We start from the raw sequence: 19915 nt of genomic DNA on the forward strand, positions 1-19915 counted from the left end.
CCCCTCTTTGTGATCTTTGTGCCGAGGAGAGTCGGGTTTTTTTGTCCAAGTCACTGCCCAAATCTGCAGCAAAGACCCTCAGAGCTTTTCCATGTGAAACAGCCTCACATTTTCCAACGCTGATGAAAATCATGCTGCCTGATGAGTGTGATTTTTTTGCTTACATTTTCCTTTATCACTTATTTCTCTCAAACTTCAGCAGGAGGAAATAAAGACCTCCTACGTTCGAATGCTGGGAGCGACTTTGCAACATTAGACATGATGCTGCTTCTCTCATTCTCTTCTATTTTAAGCTCTTCTCCTTGAGGAAAGGAGCCTTGTTCAAACATGCTCTTGGCCAATCCCTTCTATTCTGGTACTTGTTGAAGGTTTTTTGACCAGTTTCAACAGGAGAGCAGAGGTGATGAGGAGAAATGAGGTTCCTGTGGTTTATATGAAATGGAAAGGCAGCAGAAGACCAAATCGTTGTTCTTGCAGTGGAAGAGACCAAGGGCTGGTATGAAACATGGGATCAGACACCAGAGTCCCCAGGGAGGAGCACCCTGCGAAGTACTGGTGGCTAAAGGACACGTCTGGAGTGGGTGTAGGTGTCTGTGCACCCACCAGTTCTTGCTTGTCTTTTTCTTAAGGATTTTCATCTTCCCATGACAATCTGCTCCTTTGTCCTTACTCTTTTTCTCCCTTTGCGTCTTTCATCTTCTTCCACCTTCTCATTTTTATGTTAGTTGTTCCGGAAAAACTGAAATAAAGACATGGATTTGCCATTTTGCTCCAGAGCAAATGTCTTACTCTTGGGCCAGCAGCTGGAAATCAAACTCTTCCTTGAGATGAACCCTTGAGTTCACTTCCCAGTGCCAGAAGCACATGGATTGTGGATCATAATCTTCAATAAAGAGTTACTCTCTTAGATAATTCTATGAAAAACCTTCAAGGTAGGAATTGAAGCCTTGTAATTGTTCCTGTGGTCCTGGAGAAGGAACAAGATGCTGGATGGGTGAGATTTATCCATTCAGCTGGGCTGTGAAGGGGTTGATCCCCAGGGCTGGGTGCAGTGGTACTTAGTCCATGTTGGTGGAGGTAAACTGAGGATTTGGGGTGCATGGATTGAAATCAGAGTGAGCAGGTTGCTCCCTACCTGCTCTTTACTCCTTGCAGGTGTCTCATGGTAAAAAAAAAGCAGTTTGGATACCAAGGAACTTTCTTTTTGGAGCTTCTTCAGCAAAAGATGATGCTGTAGCTTCACATAAAGCTTTCAAAAGAGAGATTCAGATGCAGGAAATCTGTGACTTTCTTTAACAGAATACAGACATAATTCTTGGTGGTGCTTTGGGGATAAATACATTACACTTTGAGGTACCGAGTTGCCTTGCTACAGCCACATTAAGTATTATAAGTAAAAAGATCAAATTCTTGTCCTGTTTTTCCTCTTCTCCCCCTTTTTAATTGGAGTTACGTCAAGTATTGCTGCTTCTTTTCTGGAGCTTATGAGTTATTTTGGGTTTGCTGCAAAATTGAGTTCAGGGAGGCAACTGACTTCACCTGGCTGCAGAAAAGCCATTAGGAGCTTCAAATTAGTGTGAAATAATTAATAGGCAGGGAAGATTAACGTGGCAAACACAGGCAGTTTTCATTAACATTAGGCAAAAGGATGTTCCTGTAGGTGCCTTTACCACGTGTGTTGTCCTGGACCTCTACAATTCCCTTTGGGCATTAATTAGATCCAGATCACTAGAGACAAGACCTTATAAGCCTGGTCATGTTTTGCATTTGGCTTGTCTTGAAGAGGAACTGAAAGAGATTCCTGCTCAGCAGCTTGCTGGGATTTCTCCTTTCCCTTCCAAAGCCACTGTCCGTGGTGCTTGGAGCTGTCACAGCACCTGAGAGCCCCACATGCATCAGAAGCATTTTCCCCCTCCTGATCAGGACTGGGGGAAGCAAACCACTGATTCCTGTGTTGTGTTTTGCTCCAAGCACCGACACCACATCCCACGAGTGGTCAGTCCTCACCCTGAGTGTCTCCCGTGGACAAAAGTGTGAGGAATCCAATATAAAGAAATAAAGACTAAATAAAGAATTGCACTGGAAAGTGGAAAGCAGCCCACTCTGAGTGTTGTCTGGAATAGTGGTGGCAAAAACCCTGTGTAAGGCTTGTATGAATTTTTAAGGTTCTCAACCACTGTCTGCAGTTCCCTGAAAGGAGGTTGTAGCTAGGTGGGGTTTGGTCTCTTCTCCCAAGTAGCAAGTCATAGGACAAGAGCAAATGGCCTCAAGATTTGCCAGGGGAGGTTTGTGTTGGATATTGGGAACAATTTCCTCACTGAAAGAGTTGTCCAGCATTGGGAGGAGCTGTCCAGGGAAGTGATTGACTCACTACCCCTGCGGGGATTTAGGGGATGTGTAGATGTGTTACTTAGACACAGGGTTTAGTGATGGATTTGGCAGTGCTGGGCTAATGGTTAGACTTGATCTTAAATGTCTTTTCCAACCTAAATGATTCTATGGTTCAAGTTTTGTGGTTTTTTTTTTGTTTTTTGTTTTTGTTTTTTTGTTTGGTTTGGTTGTTTGCTGGTTTGGTTGTTTGCTTGTTTGTTTGTTTTCTTTTTGGCATTGATCCAAAGTACAAAGAGGTAGCAAAGAGGTCAAGATTCCACCTCCTCATAGCAGAAAGGCATTAAGATGGTGCTGCATGTGCAGATTTAAACCTGCTGCAGTCTCACTGATTTTTGCCTGGAGGAAGCAATTACTGGGATAAAGCATCCCCAGAACACCTTCTGAACCTGTCTTGGCAATACAGGTCTTTCCAGGACTGCAGGAATATGGATTATGAGAAGGATCTACCTCCTTGTGTTGGGTTTATGTTGCGAGGCTCTGGTGCTGGGGGGCTGCAGGGATAGTTTCCGTGAGAAGGTGCCAGAATTTGCCTACATGGAACCAAGAGAGAGGAGTGGGAATAGGAGAGAAACAGCCCTGCAGACACCAAAATCAATGAGAAAGGAGGGGCAGGAGGTGCTCCAGGTGCTGGAGCAGAGATTCCCCTACAACCTGTGGTGCAGCCCATGGTGGGGCAGCTGTGCCCCTGCAGCACATGGAGGTCCATGGAGGAGCAGAAATACTCCTGCAGCTCATGGAGGACTCCACACCAGAGCAGGGGGATGCCCAAAGGAAGTTGTGACCCCATGGGAAGCCCAAGCTGGAGCAGATTCCTGGCAGGACCTGTGGAGAGAGGAGCTCACACTGGAATAGTTCTTCAGGCAGGACTTGTGACCCCAGGGGGTATCACCCCAAAGGTGCCCTGAGGGACTGACCCCGTGGAAAGGACATGTGGAAAGGACTACAGAACTACCTCCTTGGGTAGGACCCAGCAGTGGAGCAGGGGAAGAGTGAGAAGAATCCTCCCCCAGAGGAGGAAGGAGCACAATGTGTGATGGATTGATTACAGCACTCATTCCCTGTCCCATCACCACTGGAGGGGAGGAGGTGGAGAAAATCTGGAGTGAAGTTGAGCCTGGGAAGAAGAGAGGGGAGAATGTGTTTTCAGATAATTTCTCATTATCCTACACTGTGTTTTGATTGGTAATAAATTCAATTTATTTCCCCAAGTCAAGTCTGTTTTGCCTGTGACAGTAACTGTTGAGTTACTTTCCCTGTTCTTATCTCAACCCACAAACCTTTTGTCATATTTTCTCCTCCTGTCTGGCTGAGGAGGGCAGTGACAGAGCTGCTTTGGTGGGCACCTGGTGTCCAGTCATGGTCAGGCCACCACACTCAAATTGAATTATCTCCTTACAATCCCTTTCCCTGCTGAGATCTCCCCTTGCAGTTGGCCAGGATGTGTGTTGACACACTTTGCTTTAGCAGAGCATGGATTGAAAAGCTCATTTTTCCATCTCTTGCACCTACCTGGTGTCTGGGTAGCTTCTCAAGCAAAAGAAATAAGAGTTACATGGGCAGAATAAGATTTAAATGAGCAGATAAATGCCATTGGTGGGTGCTGCTGCTTTAGGAATTGGTTGGATGGGGAGTTGAGTGACCTGGTCTAGTGGAAAGTGTCCCTGCCCATGGTGGGAGGCTTGGAACAACCTCTTTAAGGTCCCTTCCAACCCAAACCATTCTGTGATTTCTATAAATTGCAATAAATACAACAGGTTGTCACTATTTGCTAGGTGGGGACAAGGTGGAACTGATAGCAGAGCAAGTTGGGTTGTTCTGTCTCCTGCCAAGGGGATTTTCCTGGAAAACAAATGAGGAAAATAAATGTAAAAACTGTAAAAGTGTTTTTGGAACTGTCCAGTTAAGGAAGTGGAGGAGGAAAGATTTGCATTGGGATTCTGTAACATATTCACAGCAAAAGCTTCACAGCTTCCAGGACCCACAGTGTAAATAAAAGTAATTTTTTCCCAGTTGTGGCCCTGAACTCTAATAGTGTCAGGACATGTATTTAATGCATAGCAGCATTTAATGCACATCAGAAACCTCATACTCCTTCTTGGAGAATCATAATATTTTAGAATTCACTTGATGTAATCAAAGATGTTTAACTTTTTATTAGGCACAAATGTACTTCACTTTCCTTCTCATTCTTGTGTTGTCTTCCTTAGCTTGGTAGTACAGATGCATTTTTACTTTGCTTTCTGCTGCTGTTTTTAAATTGTTTTGCTTGTCTACTTGAGCTGCTGAATCCTCCTTGAGTAGCTACAACATCTTGGCTTGATGTGTTGAAGCTCGAGATTGGAGTAGTTAAAATAACCTCCTGGTTACTATCTTTTTTTCTTTTGTAAAATAAAAAACAAAATAAAACCAGAACTGGCAGCATGCTGTGACATGAAATAAAAGCCCAGGGGCAGGGAACTGGAAGCCACATTCAGTGTGATTTTCTCAGCCATTCTCCAAGAACTGCGTTTGCAAAGTAATTGTTTGGAAATTCTGGCCAAAGGTTTTGTCTGCCTTGATTTTTTTTTTTAAATTTAATTTGCTTTTTTTGAGTTGTGGGGGTGATATGGTGCACTCTGGTAGATATTTATAGATTGAGATTTCAGGCCTTGGATGGGGAACTCATCATCTTACAGTCCTCTTGCATTTGGCTAAAATGAATATGCAGAGGCTTCAAAAAATATTTCCATATCCTCACAGTACGATCCTTGCACATTGTCCTGTTACATTTTCCCTCTTTTCCATTAGGAAATGAGATAGAGGGTGAGAAAAATGGTGTCCCACCAATAAATTTAAATAAATCTCACCCTCCCAAATTAGCACCTGAATTTCTGGGTAGTTTTTAACTTCATGGAACAACTCTGGACTCATAGTGTTGCTCAGTGTTTCTTTCTCACGGTGTCACAGGGACTCCAAAATGCAGGTGTGCATTCCTTGGAATAAAACTGGCAGTCCTTGGAATGAAATTGGTGATTCTCCAGCCCTTTGCAACATTTGGGATATTTCGTCTTTACTTTTGGGGTAGTTTGGGCATTTTAAATGTCTCCACACCAATGGATGATGTGGATCTGCAGGAATGTCCCCATGTGGAGACACATTGAAGTCTGCAGTGTGCATTATTTTGGGAAGTTTAATGTAATAATTGAGGATTTGAAGGAGTTTCCAACCCTTGGTTTGGTTCCTCATGGTTCATCTGAGGATTTGTTCAACACCTGAGTGCACATGGATCCAGGATCACTGGGCCAGGCTAAAAATCCATTAAGGCAAATCCAGTGTTTCTAAGGAAAGAATGGAAATAAAGGGGTAAAAAAACCCCTCCCCTCAAAAAAAAAAAAAAAAACAACTAAAAAAGCCTGCCATCTATCTAAAAAAGTCTCTGTCACAAAATGTGTGGCCCAGCCCTCTCAGCACATGCAACTGGAAATTTTGCCAAGCTGAAGTCATGTCCTGGCTGCTCATATTCCCATAACTAACCTGCAGCATGTCAGCACCCTGAAAATCCAAGGAAAACCTCCTGAAATGGGGGTCATCACTGTCTGTAAAGAGTTAAAAATCTTATCCTGTGCTGCTCTTTTACCAGTGATTTAATGAGAGCTGGATCTTGTTGGTAATAAGTGAAATTCCTGGGGGAAGGGGGAGCTCCAGCTCATTTCTGGTGTTGTACAGACTCTATAAAGCAGAGGAAAGGGGTGTCTGGGACAGCTGATTTAGGAGGAACTGCTGGAAGAGAAAAGTGGGAAAATCTCTAGCAATGAGCCCCTGTGCATTTGGATGAAACATCATTTAATACCCTGGATTTGTGTCAACCTGAGAGGCTGATCCATGACTTTATTTACAGCTGTTCCAGGGCTCAACCCTCTCACATGAGTGTGAGAAGCAGTGGAAAATCTGGCCTTCAGGTGTCAAACTTGTCCTCAAGTGCCAGGAGATGCATCCTCAGGACTAACCTGAGCAGTGCATCAAGTGGGGTTCTCATTTTATTCCATTTTCCTGGGTTTTTGCCTTGCTCCATCACTGACTTTCTGCTCTTCCAAGCACGGGTTGGGCATGTGGCTTTTTAACAGCTTAGGGAAATCTGGTTGAGGGATGCGGAGTGTGTTATAAAAATTGAAGATATGAATCATAGCTCCTGTTTGAGTCTCTCTAATGCTTTGTCTCAGAGGAGCACCTTGCTGATAGCAAGGGCTGTTTGAAGGCACTGTAGTGTGTCAGGTGTACAAGCCCTGGGGTGCTTTTGGATATAACCAAAGTTTCAGGTAGAGCAGCTTCTGGGAAACCTGTAAAAAGCTGACACAGCTGGGCAACAGAATAGGGCTCAGCCATCTGTAAACCTACCAGTTTAAACCTTCTTTAAGTGATGTATCCCTTCTGTGTAATATGGCCATAATTAATGGCCTTAAGCTGAAGGAGGGTAGGTTTATATTAGATATTAGGAAGAAATTCTTTACTATAAGGATGGTGAGGCCCTGGCACATGTTGCTCAGAGAAGCTGTAGATGCCCATGCCTGGAAGTGTTCAAGGTCAGGCTGGGTGGGGCTCAGAGTAGCCTGGTCTAGTGGAAGGTGTCCCTGCCCATGGCAGGGGGATTGGAGGATTGGAACTAAGTGGTCCCTTCCAACCCAAACCATCCTATGAGTCTATGATTCTATAGTATAGCCCAGGACAACCTCACATCACTCCTTGTCAGGAGGTGGTGAAGCTGTGCAGAAGCTTGGGATAGTTTAAGAGGGTTTAAAGTTGGAAAATGAAGAAACAAAGCTTAAAAGAAAACCCAAAAAACACAGCAGCAATAGCAATAGCAATTCCTGGCACTGACTCATTGCCCTTTGCAGTTGGGCTATCAGGAAGAAATAGGAAGATGAGGAGCATCTCTTGAGGGTTAAAAGTCCCACAAGTTTTCAACCCATGGAGCAGTTGTGCTCTGCTTGCTGCTTCCTCCCTTTTCATGCAGGCAGGAGCTGCTCGCTTGCCCTCCTGCTCTGGGAAGTGATGGTTAAGTGATGTTGTGATTGTGGTTTCTCATTCAGTTGGGGTTCTGATATTCCCACTTGATAACTGAGTTCCAGTTGCTAATAATTCCTACAAATGCTGTCTCAGTCTCCGCTATCCACCGTGTTGCAGCAGCATCTTCACTGTTCTGAGGGGCTGATCTGCCAGTCCAGTGCAAGTTCCACAGTCAGACACTGTGTAAAACTACAGCAAACCACCCTCCCTGGGCTAAATTTCTGCAGCAAAGAGGAACCTGCACCCCCCTTCAAAGGCCCATCCTCCTTTCAAAGTGATCAGTGACCTCCTGTATTAAAATATCTCTTCCCTTTTTGTCTCCACAGCCACCCAGATTGATCCCAGCGAACTGCAGGAGCTTTTTCAGGAGACTTCAGCCAACGTGTTCCGAATTAACTCCAATGGTGCGTATAATGAAAGGTTTCCCAGTCAGTTGTGTGCTGTCCTGCTGATGACTCCTGTGCCTGTACAGGGTGTGTGGCAGCTCCTCTTGTCACAGAGCAAATATTAATGCAGCTTTTCTGCTGCTGCATCTCTCGAGCAGCAGCACATGTCCAATATAGTCCTTTATAGGATGTAAAAATATTCCACCATATGTTCCATTAAACAGGCACAGATATATCCCAATCCTTGCTGATACCACATCCTTTTCTATTTTTAATTGTGTCATCTGTTACAATGGGGAGTTAGAGTGCAGAAAGGTGGAACAAGCCAGACTTATTTTCTAATGTGCTGCAGCACTACTGTGTTCAGAGCCTGTCTTGTGAGCTTGCAGAACATCCATCTCCCTTATAAAAACACCAACACCAAGACTTTACTGTTATTCTTCACTCTGTAGACTGAGCAGAGATGCTACTCCAGCTCCTGGATCCCCAGGCCCTGGAGATGCAGAGTGCTTCCCTCCTTTGGAGACAAGTCTGGCTCATCAGTTTTGTTGGATTAGGCTGGAGGAATTTATCTTGCAGACAGATGTAAACTAACATTGCTGAATGGAAGTTGATGTCATGGTACCCCAGTTCTAAAATACACTAATGTGAGACAGGAATCAAAAATTATTGGTGCTGATTTTACAAAAGACCTTGAAGTTGCTTTGGAACCACCTGGACACCTTCTGTGTCTGTTTTGTTCTGTGTCTGTAGGGACTGGGTGGCAGAAAGGCCTGGCCTTGGTGTAGGGAGAGGATTTTAGTGCCTCCTTGTTTGTGTAATGATGCCCCAGTGTGTCCAGGGGCAGAGCCCCAGTCCTTGCAGCAAGGGATCCTTGTAGAAAAAGGATGGCAAGCAAAACTTCTAAAACATAGTCATCTCTTCTTTAGAGGAGTTGTGTATGCTCTAACTGCCAGGAAAATTCCAGCATCGAATTTTCCATGACTACAAGGGTTTTGTGACCCTTCTGTTGGTGACACACATCCCATGTAAACAAGGGATTATGGCCCCTGTGGGAGCTTGAACTTCCCAGCTGTGACCATGGGTACTTGGCTTGCAGGTGGGTGAACAACCACACCAGAACTCACAGAAATACCTGCAGTAGCATCAAATTTGGTTGCTCCAGCACTACTAGTTTTAATTTGGCAGTGGTAGTGATGAATGGCAGTAACTTCTGCTCCAAACTGAGGGCTCAGTCTGAAGTTTTGCAGCCTGCCTGTGAGCCTGTGTGTGCTGTTACAGATATCAACTATTATCCAAACCAACTAGGTTGATACATCTCTTCTGTAATCAAAGCTCCTACTGTCGTGGAGTTTATCCTGATAACACCTCAAGATGAGTGGCACATCTTTTTTTTTTAAATGCCACAACCCAATTTCTCTTTTCATTCTTTGTTAGAATTGCATTAATCCATTCAATTGAACAACCTCTCTTGGCCTTTGTTTCTCCTCTTGAGATGGTGATGATGTGTTTTCTGCTAAGAGTTGCCTGAGTTGAGTGCTCTGTGAAGCAGGTAATGACAATGCCTGTACTTTAAATGCTTAAAACTACTTTGCAAAAATGGAGACACAACTGTTTGAAGTCTGCAAACCAGACTTTAAAATCTGTGCCGTCCAAATGTCTGTGTGAGAGATCTGACAGGACTCACCCATGGTGTGTAAGTACCTCTGTAGGAAGAAAGACATCAAATAAATAGCAAAGGACTCATTAATCTAAGGTTCTCACACAGAAGGAGATCAGGAGATAGGAGTTAAAGCTGGACAAATTCAATCTTTCTGTACGATGATAACTGGCCATTAGAGCTGCTTATGGAGGGGACCTGATGGATTTGGCTTTGCCTTGAAACTTTAAATCAAGATTCAAATGTCTTTTTATAAGATATACTTTAGTCCAGCTGCAGTCTGGAGTCTTGATGTGGGAGCGATAGGACAAAGTTTTATGGGAGGAAATCAGATTGGATAATCAGAATTGCTCTCTCTGGCCTTTAAAATCTATGAATCTATGAATTTATAATGCCTTTTAAAGTGCTTTCAGGTTGAAGAAATGCCCATAAGATACTCCACTGTTGTTGCTCTGTTCACCACTCATATTATTTTTTGTCTGATAAAGTCAGTTCCATTCAGTTTATATGTGTGGGTTTTATAGTCTTTCCCCCAAAAGTGGATAGAGCTTTACAGGAGAGGGATGTTAAGATTTGGCACAGCTAAGCCACTTTAGGGAAAGAAACTTTTAGGGTTAGAAAATGGGAAAGAATGCCCATGATGCTTTCTGCCCTATACCATATGAGGGGTTTTACTCCTTCTGTGCTGGGCATGGTGTGTTGAACATCCTACAAGCATAAATCCCATCACAGTTCCTCTTTTCCTTCTTTGCCTAACTTGCCGCAGCCTCTCTGGGGTTTTTCAGGTTCCCCATTGTGTTTGGAGGCCAAACCATGCACCTGGAAGGTTCTTCTCCCTCCTGGGATGCTAAAGATCATGAAATCATAGAATCATCAAGGTTGAAAAAGACCTCCAAGATCACCAAGTCCAACCTTTAACTGAATGACACCAAACCCTCTAAACCATGTCAACTCATTTTCAAACACTTCCAGGGACTGAGATTCCACCCTGTCCCTGGATCAGGCTGTTCCAAGATGTCCCACGTTATGCTTCTGTTGTTTAGCTTCCAAAAATTCCAGGTTGTGGGCAATCTCAGTAATATTTTTTCTACCTTTGGGGAGTGACTATTTTTAATGAAACAAGAAGTCAACTTTGTACCTGGATTTTAAAGCACCATTGAATTTTATTGAGTAACACTGCACAGGTAATAAACACCGTGTGCTTTATCCCTCTTTGCTCTCCTTACTCTTTTTTTACAGAGTTCTGAGCCTTTGGGGTGATTTAAATCCTTTTTGGGCACTTTAGGACTTCCTTCCTGACCAAGGGGGATTTTTACAGCCCTGAGCTGGTTGGGGCTGATCTCACACATAAATGATTCCTGCTCCTTTTTTGTGCTGTGAAAATGGAAATCTTCCTCATGTGTTGAATAAAAATCTTAGTCAGGACAGCTGGTTCTCTTTATGTGCTACTGCATCACTCTCCTGCCAGGTCATGAGCTTTATAGACATTTTTTAATGCCATCTCTTACAGGAGTGTGAAGGAGTAGAGGGAGATTATTCCTATTCTTTTAATCTGCTTTCTTTCTCTAAATCTTTTGGGTCTGTCCCTGTTGACCATAGGGAAGGTTCATAGGTTCATAGGGTCACAGAATGGTTTAGGTTGGAAGGGACCTTAAAGATCACCTAGTTTCAACCCCCCTGCCATGGGCAGGCCACCTTCCACTAGACCAGGTTGTTTGATAGTGCTCTGACTTTTGCAATTTTCATGGGTTATTTAATTTAGTTGATTTTTTCCTATTAGCACACAAAAAGAAGCCAAAATGCTGGCTGAAATTGTCTTATTTATGGTTTTTTTTTTCTGTATATTTTTGTCAAGGTTTTACATTTTGTTCAGTGTACAGCTTTTAGCTGCCTCTCACTAAGTGTCTTATAAATAAGTAAAATAAATAACACTCCTAAATGGGGTTGCTTTGGTGCATCCTGTCTGATCAGTGGAGGATATACTGAAGGAATCAGACCTGTTCTGGCCAGATGGAGAACCTGAGGGCTCTAGTGAGTCTCTTCCCTTTCTAATTCCTGTTACTTGCTCATTAATGACTGCACATAACAGGTTAGTGCCATGCACATTACCTTGATCTTAAAGGCTGAGCTCAGGTGTGATGGAGTCTCCCTTGTCACCTCACAATGGTTTCTTATCCCCCGTTGATTTAAAGGATTGAAACCCTCAGGTTCTGTAAATCAGGGCAGTTCCAACAGCAGTGATCCCTTGTGGATGTGCCTCATCATGCAGGACCAGCACACGCTGGTCCTGTTAAAAATGAAGAGTACAAGGCTTTTAAAATAAGATACCTGTTTTAACAGTGGCTTCCCAGCATCTCCCCAGCACAGCTTGATGTTTTGCTTCTCTGGTAGAGCTGCTGCTCACGTGGTCAGAACTGGTAAATTGAGAGGGATTTTCCACATCCAACACAGGAACTGCACGGGTTTTGATAAAGTGATTTGTGGTCAAAGCAGGTTAGATTTAGCCCAAAATAGCTCAGACTTAATCGCAGAATCATGGAATGGCTTTGGTTGGAAAGGGCCTGAAAGATCATCTTGCTCCAACCTCCTTGCCATGGACAGGGACACCTTGCACTAAACCAGGGTGCTCAAAGCCCCGTGCAACATGGCCTTGGACACTTCCAGGGATGGGGCAGCTTCTCTGGGCAACCTGTTCTAATCACCACCCTCATAGCCAAGAATTTATTCCTGAAACCTGATTTAAACCTTCCCTTACCCCTTAATCTAAGCCATTACCCCTTGTCCTGTCCCTGCAGACCCTTCTAAAAAGACTCTCTCCATCTCTCTTGGAGCCCCTTCAGGCACTGGAAGGGGCTCCAAGGTCTCCCTGGATCCTTCTTTTCTCCAGGCTGAGCAACCCCAGCTCCCTCAGCCTGTCTCCATAGGACAGGGGCTCCAGCTCTCTGAGCATCCTCGTTGCCACCTCTGGACTTGCTCCAACAGGTCCCAGAGGTGGTCACAGTGTTCCAGGTGGGGTGTCCTGGCAGGAGAGTGGAGGGGGAGAATCACCTCCCTTGATCCACTGGCCACTCCTGTTTTGATGCAGCCCAGGCCATGAGTGGTTTTCCTGAGATTTAGGAATCTTAGTCCCACTATTTTCCAGGTAAAAGGCACATCAAATGGTGACCTCTGATTGCTCCAAAGAGCCTGTCTTATCATTTTAGGATGACTGACCTTTATGTAAGTGCATAAATACTATGTTCAAACTGGAATATTGGGTAAAATTATTGGATAGGGACTTAAACTTGAGTCATTTTCTCACCTGACTGACAAGTGCTTTCCTCATCTCTTGCATTCATGTCTCAGATTCTCTTCCTTTTATGTAAGTTTTCCAAAATCCTTAACAAATCTGATAGCTCATGGATTTACCTCAGTGTAAAATGGCATGTGTGTGAAGTTTTGAAAGGTATTTTACAGTAGAAAAGCTGCTTCCTACTCCAATCTTCTCCAAAGCAGGCAGTAGCAAAATTCACTTTGAATTGTCCTGATTTTTGCAGGCCAGATTGGGGAAGTTCATGGATGCTCCAGCTGCTGTTTTTCCTTCTGGAGTTGCACAAATGACATTAACACTTTCTTACAAATTCAATGTCCACACAAGTCCTTTCTTTACCTTGACATGCTGTCCATTCTCCAAGGACCACATTCTGCTTTGTTTCCAAGGGTTGATGGGCCCAGAAGTATTTTTAGTTGATGTAAAATTTTGTATTTGAAATGGAAGGCTTGGGTTTGAAATGGATTGGGTTTTTAGGATAGCAGAGAGGGGAAGAGAAGGAATTCTAATATCCATGAGATCTCTGCAGGATCAGATCTGTTCTTCTACAGAAGCAAATGGTTATTAGTGAAAAATTCCAATTTATTCTTTAAAACATTGTACTTCCTGCAAAGAAGAATAATTATTAGCTCAGTTATAGACAATTCCTTGAGGCTTTATCTTACTGAATCTCCAAACTCTACACTAAAATCTGTTATGGAGATCTAGCATTTGGGGTAGAAATATATGGTCGTATTCAATGTTTGTTTGAATATTCATGTTCTTCAGGCACATTAGTTATTTTTTGTGCTATTTAGTGACTTTTGGTGTCAAGCCAGTGGAGCCCAAAAGAGAAGAGAGGATTTGGTCTGTCAGTGGAAATATAATTAAGTGACTTGTTAAATTACAGGCCAAGTCCAAGTCTGCAGAGTCATTAAAACAGAGGATTTCTTAAATTTCTGCAGAAATAATTGAGCCATGTTTCTAATCTGCTCTTCTTTCTTTCCTTAAATACTGAAGCGTGACTGATAACGGGTGATGAGTTTTTACAACTGGGAGCATCCTGAGAAAAATTCCACATGTAAATATCAAGAATGTAATTTATTTAACATGTTTCATTGTGGAAAATCTTCAAATGCTTTTCATACTTGCTGTGCTAAGTCCAGAAGTAGTGACCTGTTTTTAATTTGAAAGTGAATTTGAGACAGTGAAATTCAAGGGTGTAAAAAGATTAGTTTTTACACTACTTTTTACACTAGTTTTTACACTAGCACTCCTAGTTTTCTGTTACTTTTATATATACACACACAGACATATATATATATTTCTTAAATCTGAAGTCATTAAAAGCAAAGCAAACCTTATTTCCACTTTCCTGGTGTCCTTAGGATAGAGTATCCTCCTCTCCTGATGGGAAAGCCCAAATATTTCTCCAACACAGGAGATGATCACAGCAAAGGGCTCTGTTTTAGAATAGAAATAGAAAATAGAAATAGAAAAGATTTTGAGTGCTAAGGTCTTGAACAAGAAGGAGGAAAATATTGGAGTGAACATCAATGTTCTGCCTCTTAATTTTTATTCAGAGCAATAAATAGTTATTATGCAATTTCTTGCCTCTTCACTGGGGGTACTTTTCCAGCTGGAGATGCTCCATGCATATCTCTGTGCCATCCTAAGGCTGGAAGAGTCAGAGACCTGTGCAAGGTCCATGGGATGGAGGTTTTCTTGCTCTTACAAGGGATCATATTCCATCATGTCATGGCACAGATTCATGGATTCACCGTTTATGCATCCAGGGAACTCAGTTTATCCATTCTGTTGTAATGGCTGTTGCTGGATGGTGTCCCCTTTGTCTCATGGGTTACTTGTTCAAATACTTCATTGTATTTTAAAAAAAAACAAACAACAAAATAAAATTACCAGACAAACAACTGAACTAAAATCCAGTATTTTTTTCTCTGGAAAAGTGTCCTATTCCTTTATCTTTTCTTTCTGTGCTGTTGACAGTGACCTCTCTGGAAAGAAGTCTTCGATCTCTGGGGACCTCAAACGATACTCAAGAGCTGCAGGATGGACTGTAAGTTTATTTTAAATTGCTGCAGGTCTTTCTTTGTCCCAGCCTTTTCATTTTTTCCCTCATCTATTCTCACCTTTTCTTCAGCCCTTTTATGGCATTTTTTTGTCTGGCTCACTTCTTTTTTTTTTTTTTTGTTTCTGTTGGTGATTAATGGTGGTAGGATGTGTATTGATCCTATAAAACTTTGCTTGTGCTGGTTTCAGGTGGCAGAGAATGGTGGTAGATAAAGAAAAAGATGACCCACAGTGAAAGGGCTTTCTGTGGGTCTGGTCTGTCTGTGTTGTTATTTTTTTATTGGTTGTTATCTTTTTTTGTTGTTGGGGGTTTTTTATTTGTTTTTAAAGTGAAGCCAGAGTAGGATGCTGCGGTGGTTTTGGCTGGGATGGAGTTGATTTTCCTCATAGTGGTGAGCAGGAGGCTGTTTTGGATTTGGGATAAAAGCAGCATGGATAACCCAGGGATGTTCTAGTTCTTGCAAAGCAGTGATTATACAGAGTCAAGGCCTTTCCTGCTCCTCACCCCACCCCACCAGTGAGTGGGCAGGGAGTGAGTGGCTCTCTGGAGTTTAGTTTCTGGCTGGAGCTAAACCACAACACATGTTTGTGTAGCTTTTCCTTTTGTTTTACCCCTCTTCCACTTTGCCAAAGTCCATGAACCCAAGTAAAAAGGGACTTTTGACAAGGCACATAGTGATGGCACAAAGGGGAATGACTTTAAATTGAAAGACGGTAGGTTTAGGTTGGATATTAGGAAGAAATGTTTCCCTGTGAGGGTGGGGAGGCCCTGGCACAGGTTGCCCAGAGAAGCTGTGGCTGCCCCATCCCTGGAAGTGTCCAAGGCCAGGTTGGATGGGGCTCTGAGCACCCCTTGGGATAGTGGAAGGTGTCCCTGCCTATGGTAGTGGGTTGGAACTGGATGATATTTAAGGTCCCTTCCAGCCAAAATCATTCTATGACTCCATGGAAAAAAAAAAAAAAAAAAAAAAAAAAAAGAGGGAAGAGGATATTTTATAGGTGGAAAAGTGTGTTGTGGGGTTGAAAGCTGCATCCCAACATCACAACACTGACAAAATGAAACTTCAGTTGAAGTTGCAGTAGCTCCAGTTCATTAAACCCCCTCTCCCAGAGCTGTGTACACACAAACACGCACAGTTGGCTTTCATTGCACGCATGCTAATTAGAGAATTAAAATGGCTCTTCCAAATGTAGCCCAATTTATTAAAGATGCCTCCCTTAATGCAGCTTGCATGCAAAAATCAAATGTTTAGGATGTGGCTCTGATTTCCTTTATATAAGTGAAGTTCCTGCTGAGATTTGGCTTTGAAGAAAAGGGATTTTGGGGTTTATTTCTTTATATTACCTTTACACAACTGTAATTTGCCTGATGGACCTGATTGACCTTCTCTATGCAATATAAACTGTCAGACTGGTTTTCAGTCTCTCTCCTTCTCTCTCCATTGGTTTCCTCAGGGCATCAGATCTGCCCTAATTCACATCTAGTCTGTTTTGCAAACCAGAGGATTAAAAATAGTAATAGTAATAGTAATAATAGTCAGAAGATTTGAAAGTAAATTTGGGAGGTTGGAGAGGATGCAGGAGTACAAAGTCAGTCTGTGGAGATTGATGTGATCAGGAGAGATGTTTCCACGGCCAAAATTATTTGCAGTACAAACCACCTTAATCAGTGGAGATCCTTAGCCCAGGAAAGTCTTGTATCACACAGCTATTATGTTTGCTCTCCTAAATTACTCTTTTTTTTTTAATTTAAGAATCAATTCCTTGACTCTTCAGAGCACTCCAAAACCATGGCTAGATAATTTCCTTCTTTCCTGAGCAGTTACATAAATAGGCACCAATGAGGCACTAATTGCACTAATTATTTTTATCATTAGTTATCATTAATTGTCCAGGTAGTTGAGTGCAGCTTATTTTTATTTTAAACATGCTTGCCTACCCTTCTTATCAGCCCCAGAATTCCTCCAGCTGCCTCCTGCTTCATCCCTTCTCCCCATTCTCCAGCAGGTCTCTCCTGGTTCCTCCCATTTGGTTTGTTGTATCTCCAGAACAAACAGTTCCAGGGTGCTCTGCAGAGGAGGACCTACAGCTTTTTCCCCCTCAATCCTCTCCTAAAACTGAGGTGTCCTTCCATTGCCCCCTTTTCTAGGCAAACAGCCTTGAGTGCTCTACAGGAATCTCTGTTTCTCCTGAGAGCTGCACCAGCAGAAAGCAGCACCCCATGAATCACAGAGCTGGCAGAGCTGATATATCTCTGCTCAGGGGGGTCAGCTCTTCAGGTGAGACCTTTGGGGCAGTGTTTTCTGCTTGCCCAGCTGCAAATCATGGCTTAATCTTCCTCCTTTGCCACTTGACCCCCTTCCTTCACAGGTTGATGCATGTTTCTCCTTGAACACCCTCTAACATGGGAGATGGGAGCAGGGAGTGAGCATTTGGTAGGTTTATAGCCTTGGCTATTAGGGAAACGATGATGTTTGTGGGTATCTAAATAGTAAACTTGCCACAATTTCTACTTTCTTATTAAGTGACTCTTACTCTGCCTAAAATGAGGCTGTTATGCAGATGAGAGGAGGCAGAGTATTTGGGAATAGGGATTAATGGTGATCCTGCCACACAGGACATTCAGCTGCTATGGTCTGTATTCTGCATGTTTGCTTATCTGGCTACAGGGTTCTGCTAAAACACAATAAAACCAAGGTTACCTGATTCCTTTTCAAATTCACCCAGACTTTCTGCCTCTTAAGCACAGGACTCACAAAGGCATCAGATGAGGGCAGGTTTCTGACTGTCAAACTGGGCTATTCCCTTCTCTGAAATAGTTTCTCTCCTTTTGAGAGCTGAGTCATTCAGAATAAGGGTTGTATCTGTGGCGAGTGAATCTGGGAGAGTTCATCCCCAGTGGAATGCCAGCTCCAGTCAGAGAGACAGACTTGGCTGCTGAGGTGAGCAGGGTGCATATGAGACCCAACAGTGGATGATCTTGGTCTAAGTTCTTCCCAGAGCCAGCACAAATCCTTGTGTGCCCCGTGCTTGGGGCTGGGTGTCCTGGCAAGTGAAACATGAATGTCCATAAAATGCAGTTGGCTGAATGCAACTGACCCTGGATTAAATGGGGAGAGAATGGGAGCAAAAGGAAAGAAGGTGTTTGGAGCTGGGATGAGGAGCTAAGGCCAGGAGGCAACACCAACAGCTTTTGCCAGTGGTGCTTGGCTACAAACAGCGTGTTAAGTACTGATATGTTGCAGGAAAAATCAACTGGTTTGTTTTCTGGGATGAGGGGGTTCTCCAGCATTAGGTACTGAAGGGAACTGGCTTTTAATTTAGGCAAATCAAATTAAATGCCCAGATCGAGCACTGACAGTGAAAACCAGTCTCTTTTCTTGTGAGTGATATGCCTGGGTTATCTCCCAACATCCTCCACAAAATGGCTGGAAATGAAAGCATCCCTGTAACCTGGGCAATGCTCTCTGAGGAGTATGATAGAAGAAGAGAATAAAACCCAAAAGCTTTCATTTTTTCACAACCTGACCCTGTCTCATTGTGATCTCAAGAGAAGTGGCTGTGCAGGCTGCAAGTAGCACTTGTTGGCTACCTGGAAGCCATGAGACTGAGCTCTAAGTGGCGTGAAGGGGCCTTGATGTCCTTTCCATGGAGGCTGGTTGGCCATGGCAGCAATCCATGCTCTCCAAACCAGGCTTCCTGCATTGCTCACCTCAGTGAGGAGTTTGATTCCTTACTGCACGTTTGACCTTGTCTCACTGCAAGGTGAAGAGCAGTAGGACAGTGACTCCATCACAGCTTATTACTCATTTTCGGGTGGGTCTGGGAGGTAGCCCAAGAGTCTTCACTCTGTGGCACTTCTGGATGCTTTACGAGTCAGTGGCAGAAGCATTTCCCTGTTTAAGGAGGAGTTATAAGAAGGATATTTTTGGGGCTTTTAGCACTGATGAGATTTACTAAAAAATGTGTTGATTTCTCCTGATTTGAGAAAAAAGCCTTTTAGCTTTTGCCTCCCTTCTCCCATTGGCATTAATTTTTTTTTGAAAAGTGAACATTATTGAAATACGTGGGATTTTTTTCCTGCACCTGAGAGAGGCCTCGGCTCTATATCTGTACAGTGGGAGAAAATAAAGCTGCTTTTCTCATTGAATTGATGCACAATCCTGGATAAGATGGTGCATGGAAAAGAATTCCTATGGCCACAAAGGAGTTTCAAAGTATTTTCCACCTAGGAAAGCTCAGTTTGAGATCTGAGCTGCTTCAGGGTGAGTCAAGTTCAACTGTTCTGGAAGAAACTAAAAGTTCAGCTTTTGTGTTGCTGCTCTTACCTGTGTTTTGGACAAAAATTAACCTCACAAGGCACCTATTTTCCCTGGACATGCAAGATCTGCTAAAATGCATGTATGGATCACTGTATTCTTTACTGGAATTAAAGAGAATTCCATCTTCCACACCCTTCTCTGGGAAATTTGCCACATCACCTGAAAATTTTTTGAGTGATGAGTAAAAGCACTTCATAAGTTTATTTTGCCACCACATAACCCTAAAATCACTGGATACTTACGGTGAAGTATTGTCAGTTTGACAATGCTTTTGGGAAGAGAAGCATCCCTGGAAAAGCTTGAAGCCACTTTGAACAGCAGGAGTCAATTAAACTGTGGCAACGAGCTCTCAGGCTCAGTCTGAGGAGCTTTGCTGGATTTGTAGAAGCACTTCTGAAACACTGACATTCAGGGTGTAACCAATAATTTTAAGATGGACTGGACTGAGCTGTGAGGTTGTGTGGCACAAGTTGTTCGCACCTTCTGATGGATAAGACACCTAAAGTGGGTGCCTGTGTCATCTCAGTCTGTGGTGTCTGTCAGGATTCAGCTCATCCCGATAAGGCCATAGAATCATGGAATGGTTTGGGTTGGAAGGGACCTTAGACACTGTGTAGTTCTAACCCTGCCCTGCCAGGGCTGGGACACCTTCCACTAGACTAGGTTGTCCCAAACCCTCTCCAGCCTGGCCTTGGACACTTCTGGGGATGGGGCAGCTGCAGCTTCTTTGAGC

General features: G+C 43.3%; 1 protein-coding gene across 1 annotated transcript in view; it reads left to right on the forward strand.

Annotated features, from left to right (window-relative positions):
• The window catches only part of TSNARE1 (t-SNARE domain containing 1), a gene marked incomplete at its 3' end in the record, with an annotated part of 298862 nt that overhangs the window by 150606 nt on the left and 128341 nt on the right, over positions 1 to 19915 (forward strand). Inside the window, exons 5-6 of the mRNA XM_051774128.1 lie at positions 7761 to 7838; positions 14777 to 14846. Coding sequence (XP_051630088.1) covers positions 7761 to 7838; positions 14777 to 14846 — 148 coding nt within the window. The remainder of the gene's footprint in view (positions 1 to 7760; positions 7839 to 14776; positions 14847 to 19915) is intronic.

This window comes from Manacus candei, unplaced genomic scaffold (assembly GCF_025592945.1).
Source record: "Manacus candei isolate 608988 ecotype Guabito, Panama unplaced genomic scaffold, ASM2559294v1 h1tg000188l, whole genome shotgun sequence".
Classification (NCBI taxonomy): domain Eukaryota; kingdom Metazoa; phylum Chordata; class Aves; order Passeriformes; family Pipridae; genus Manacus; species Manacus candei.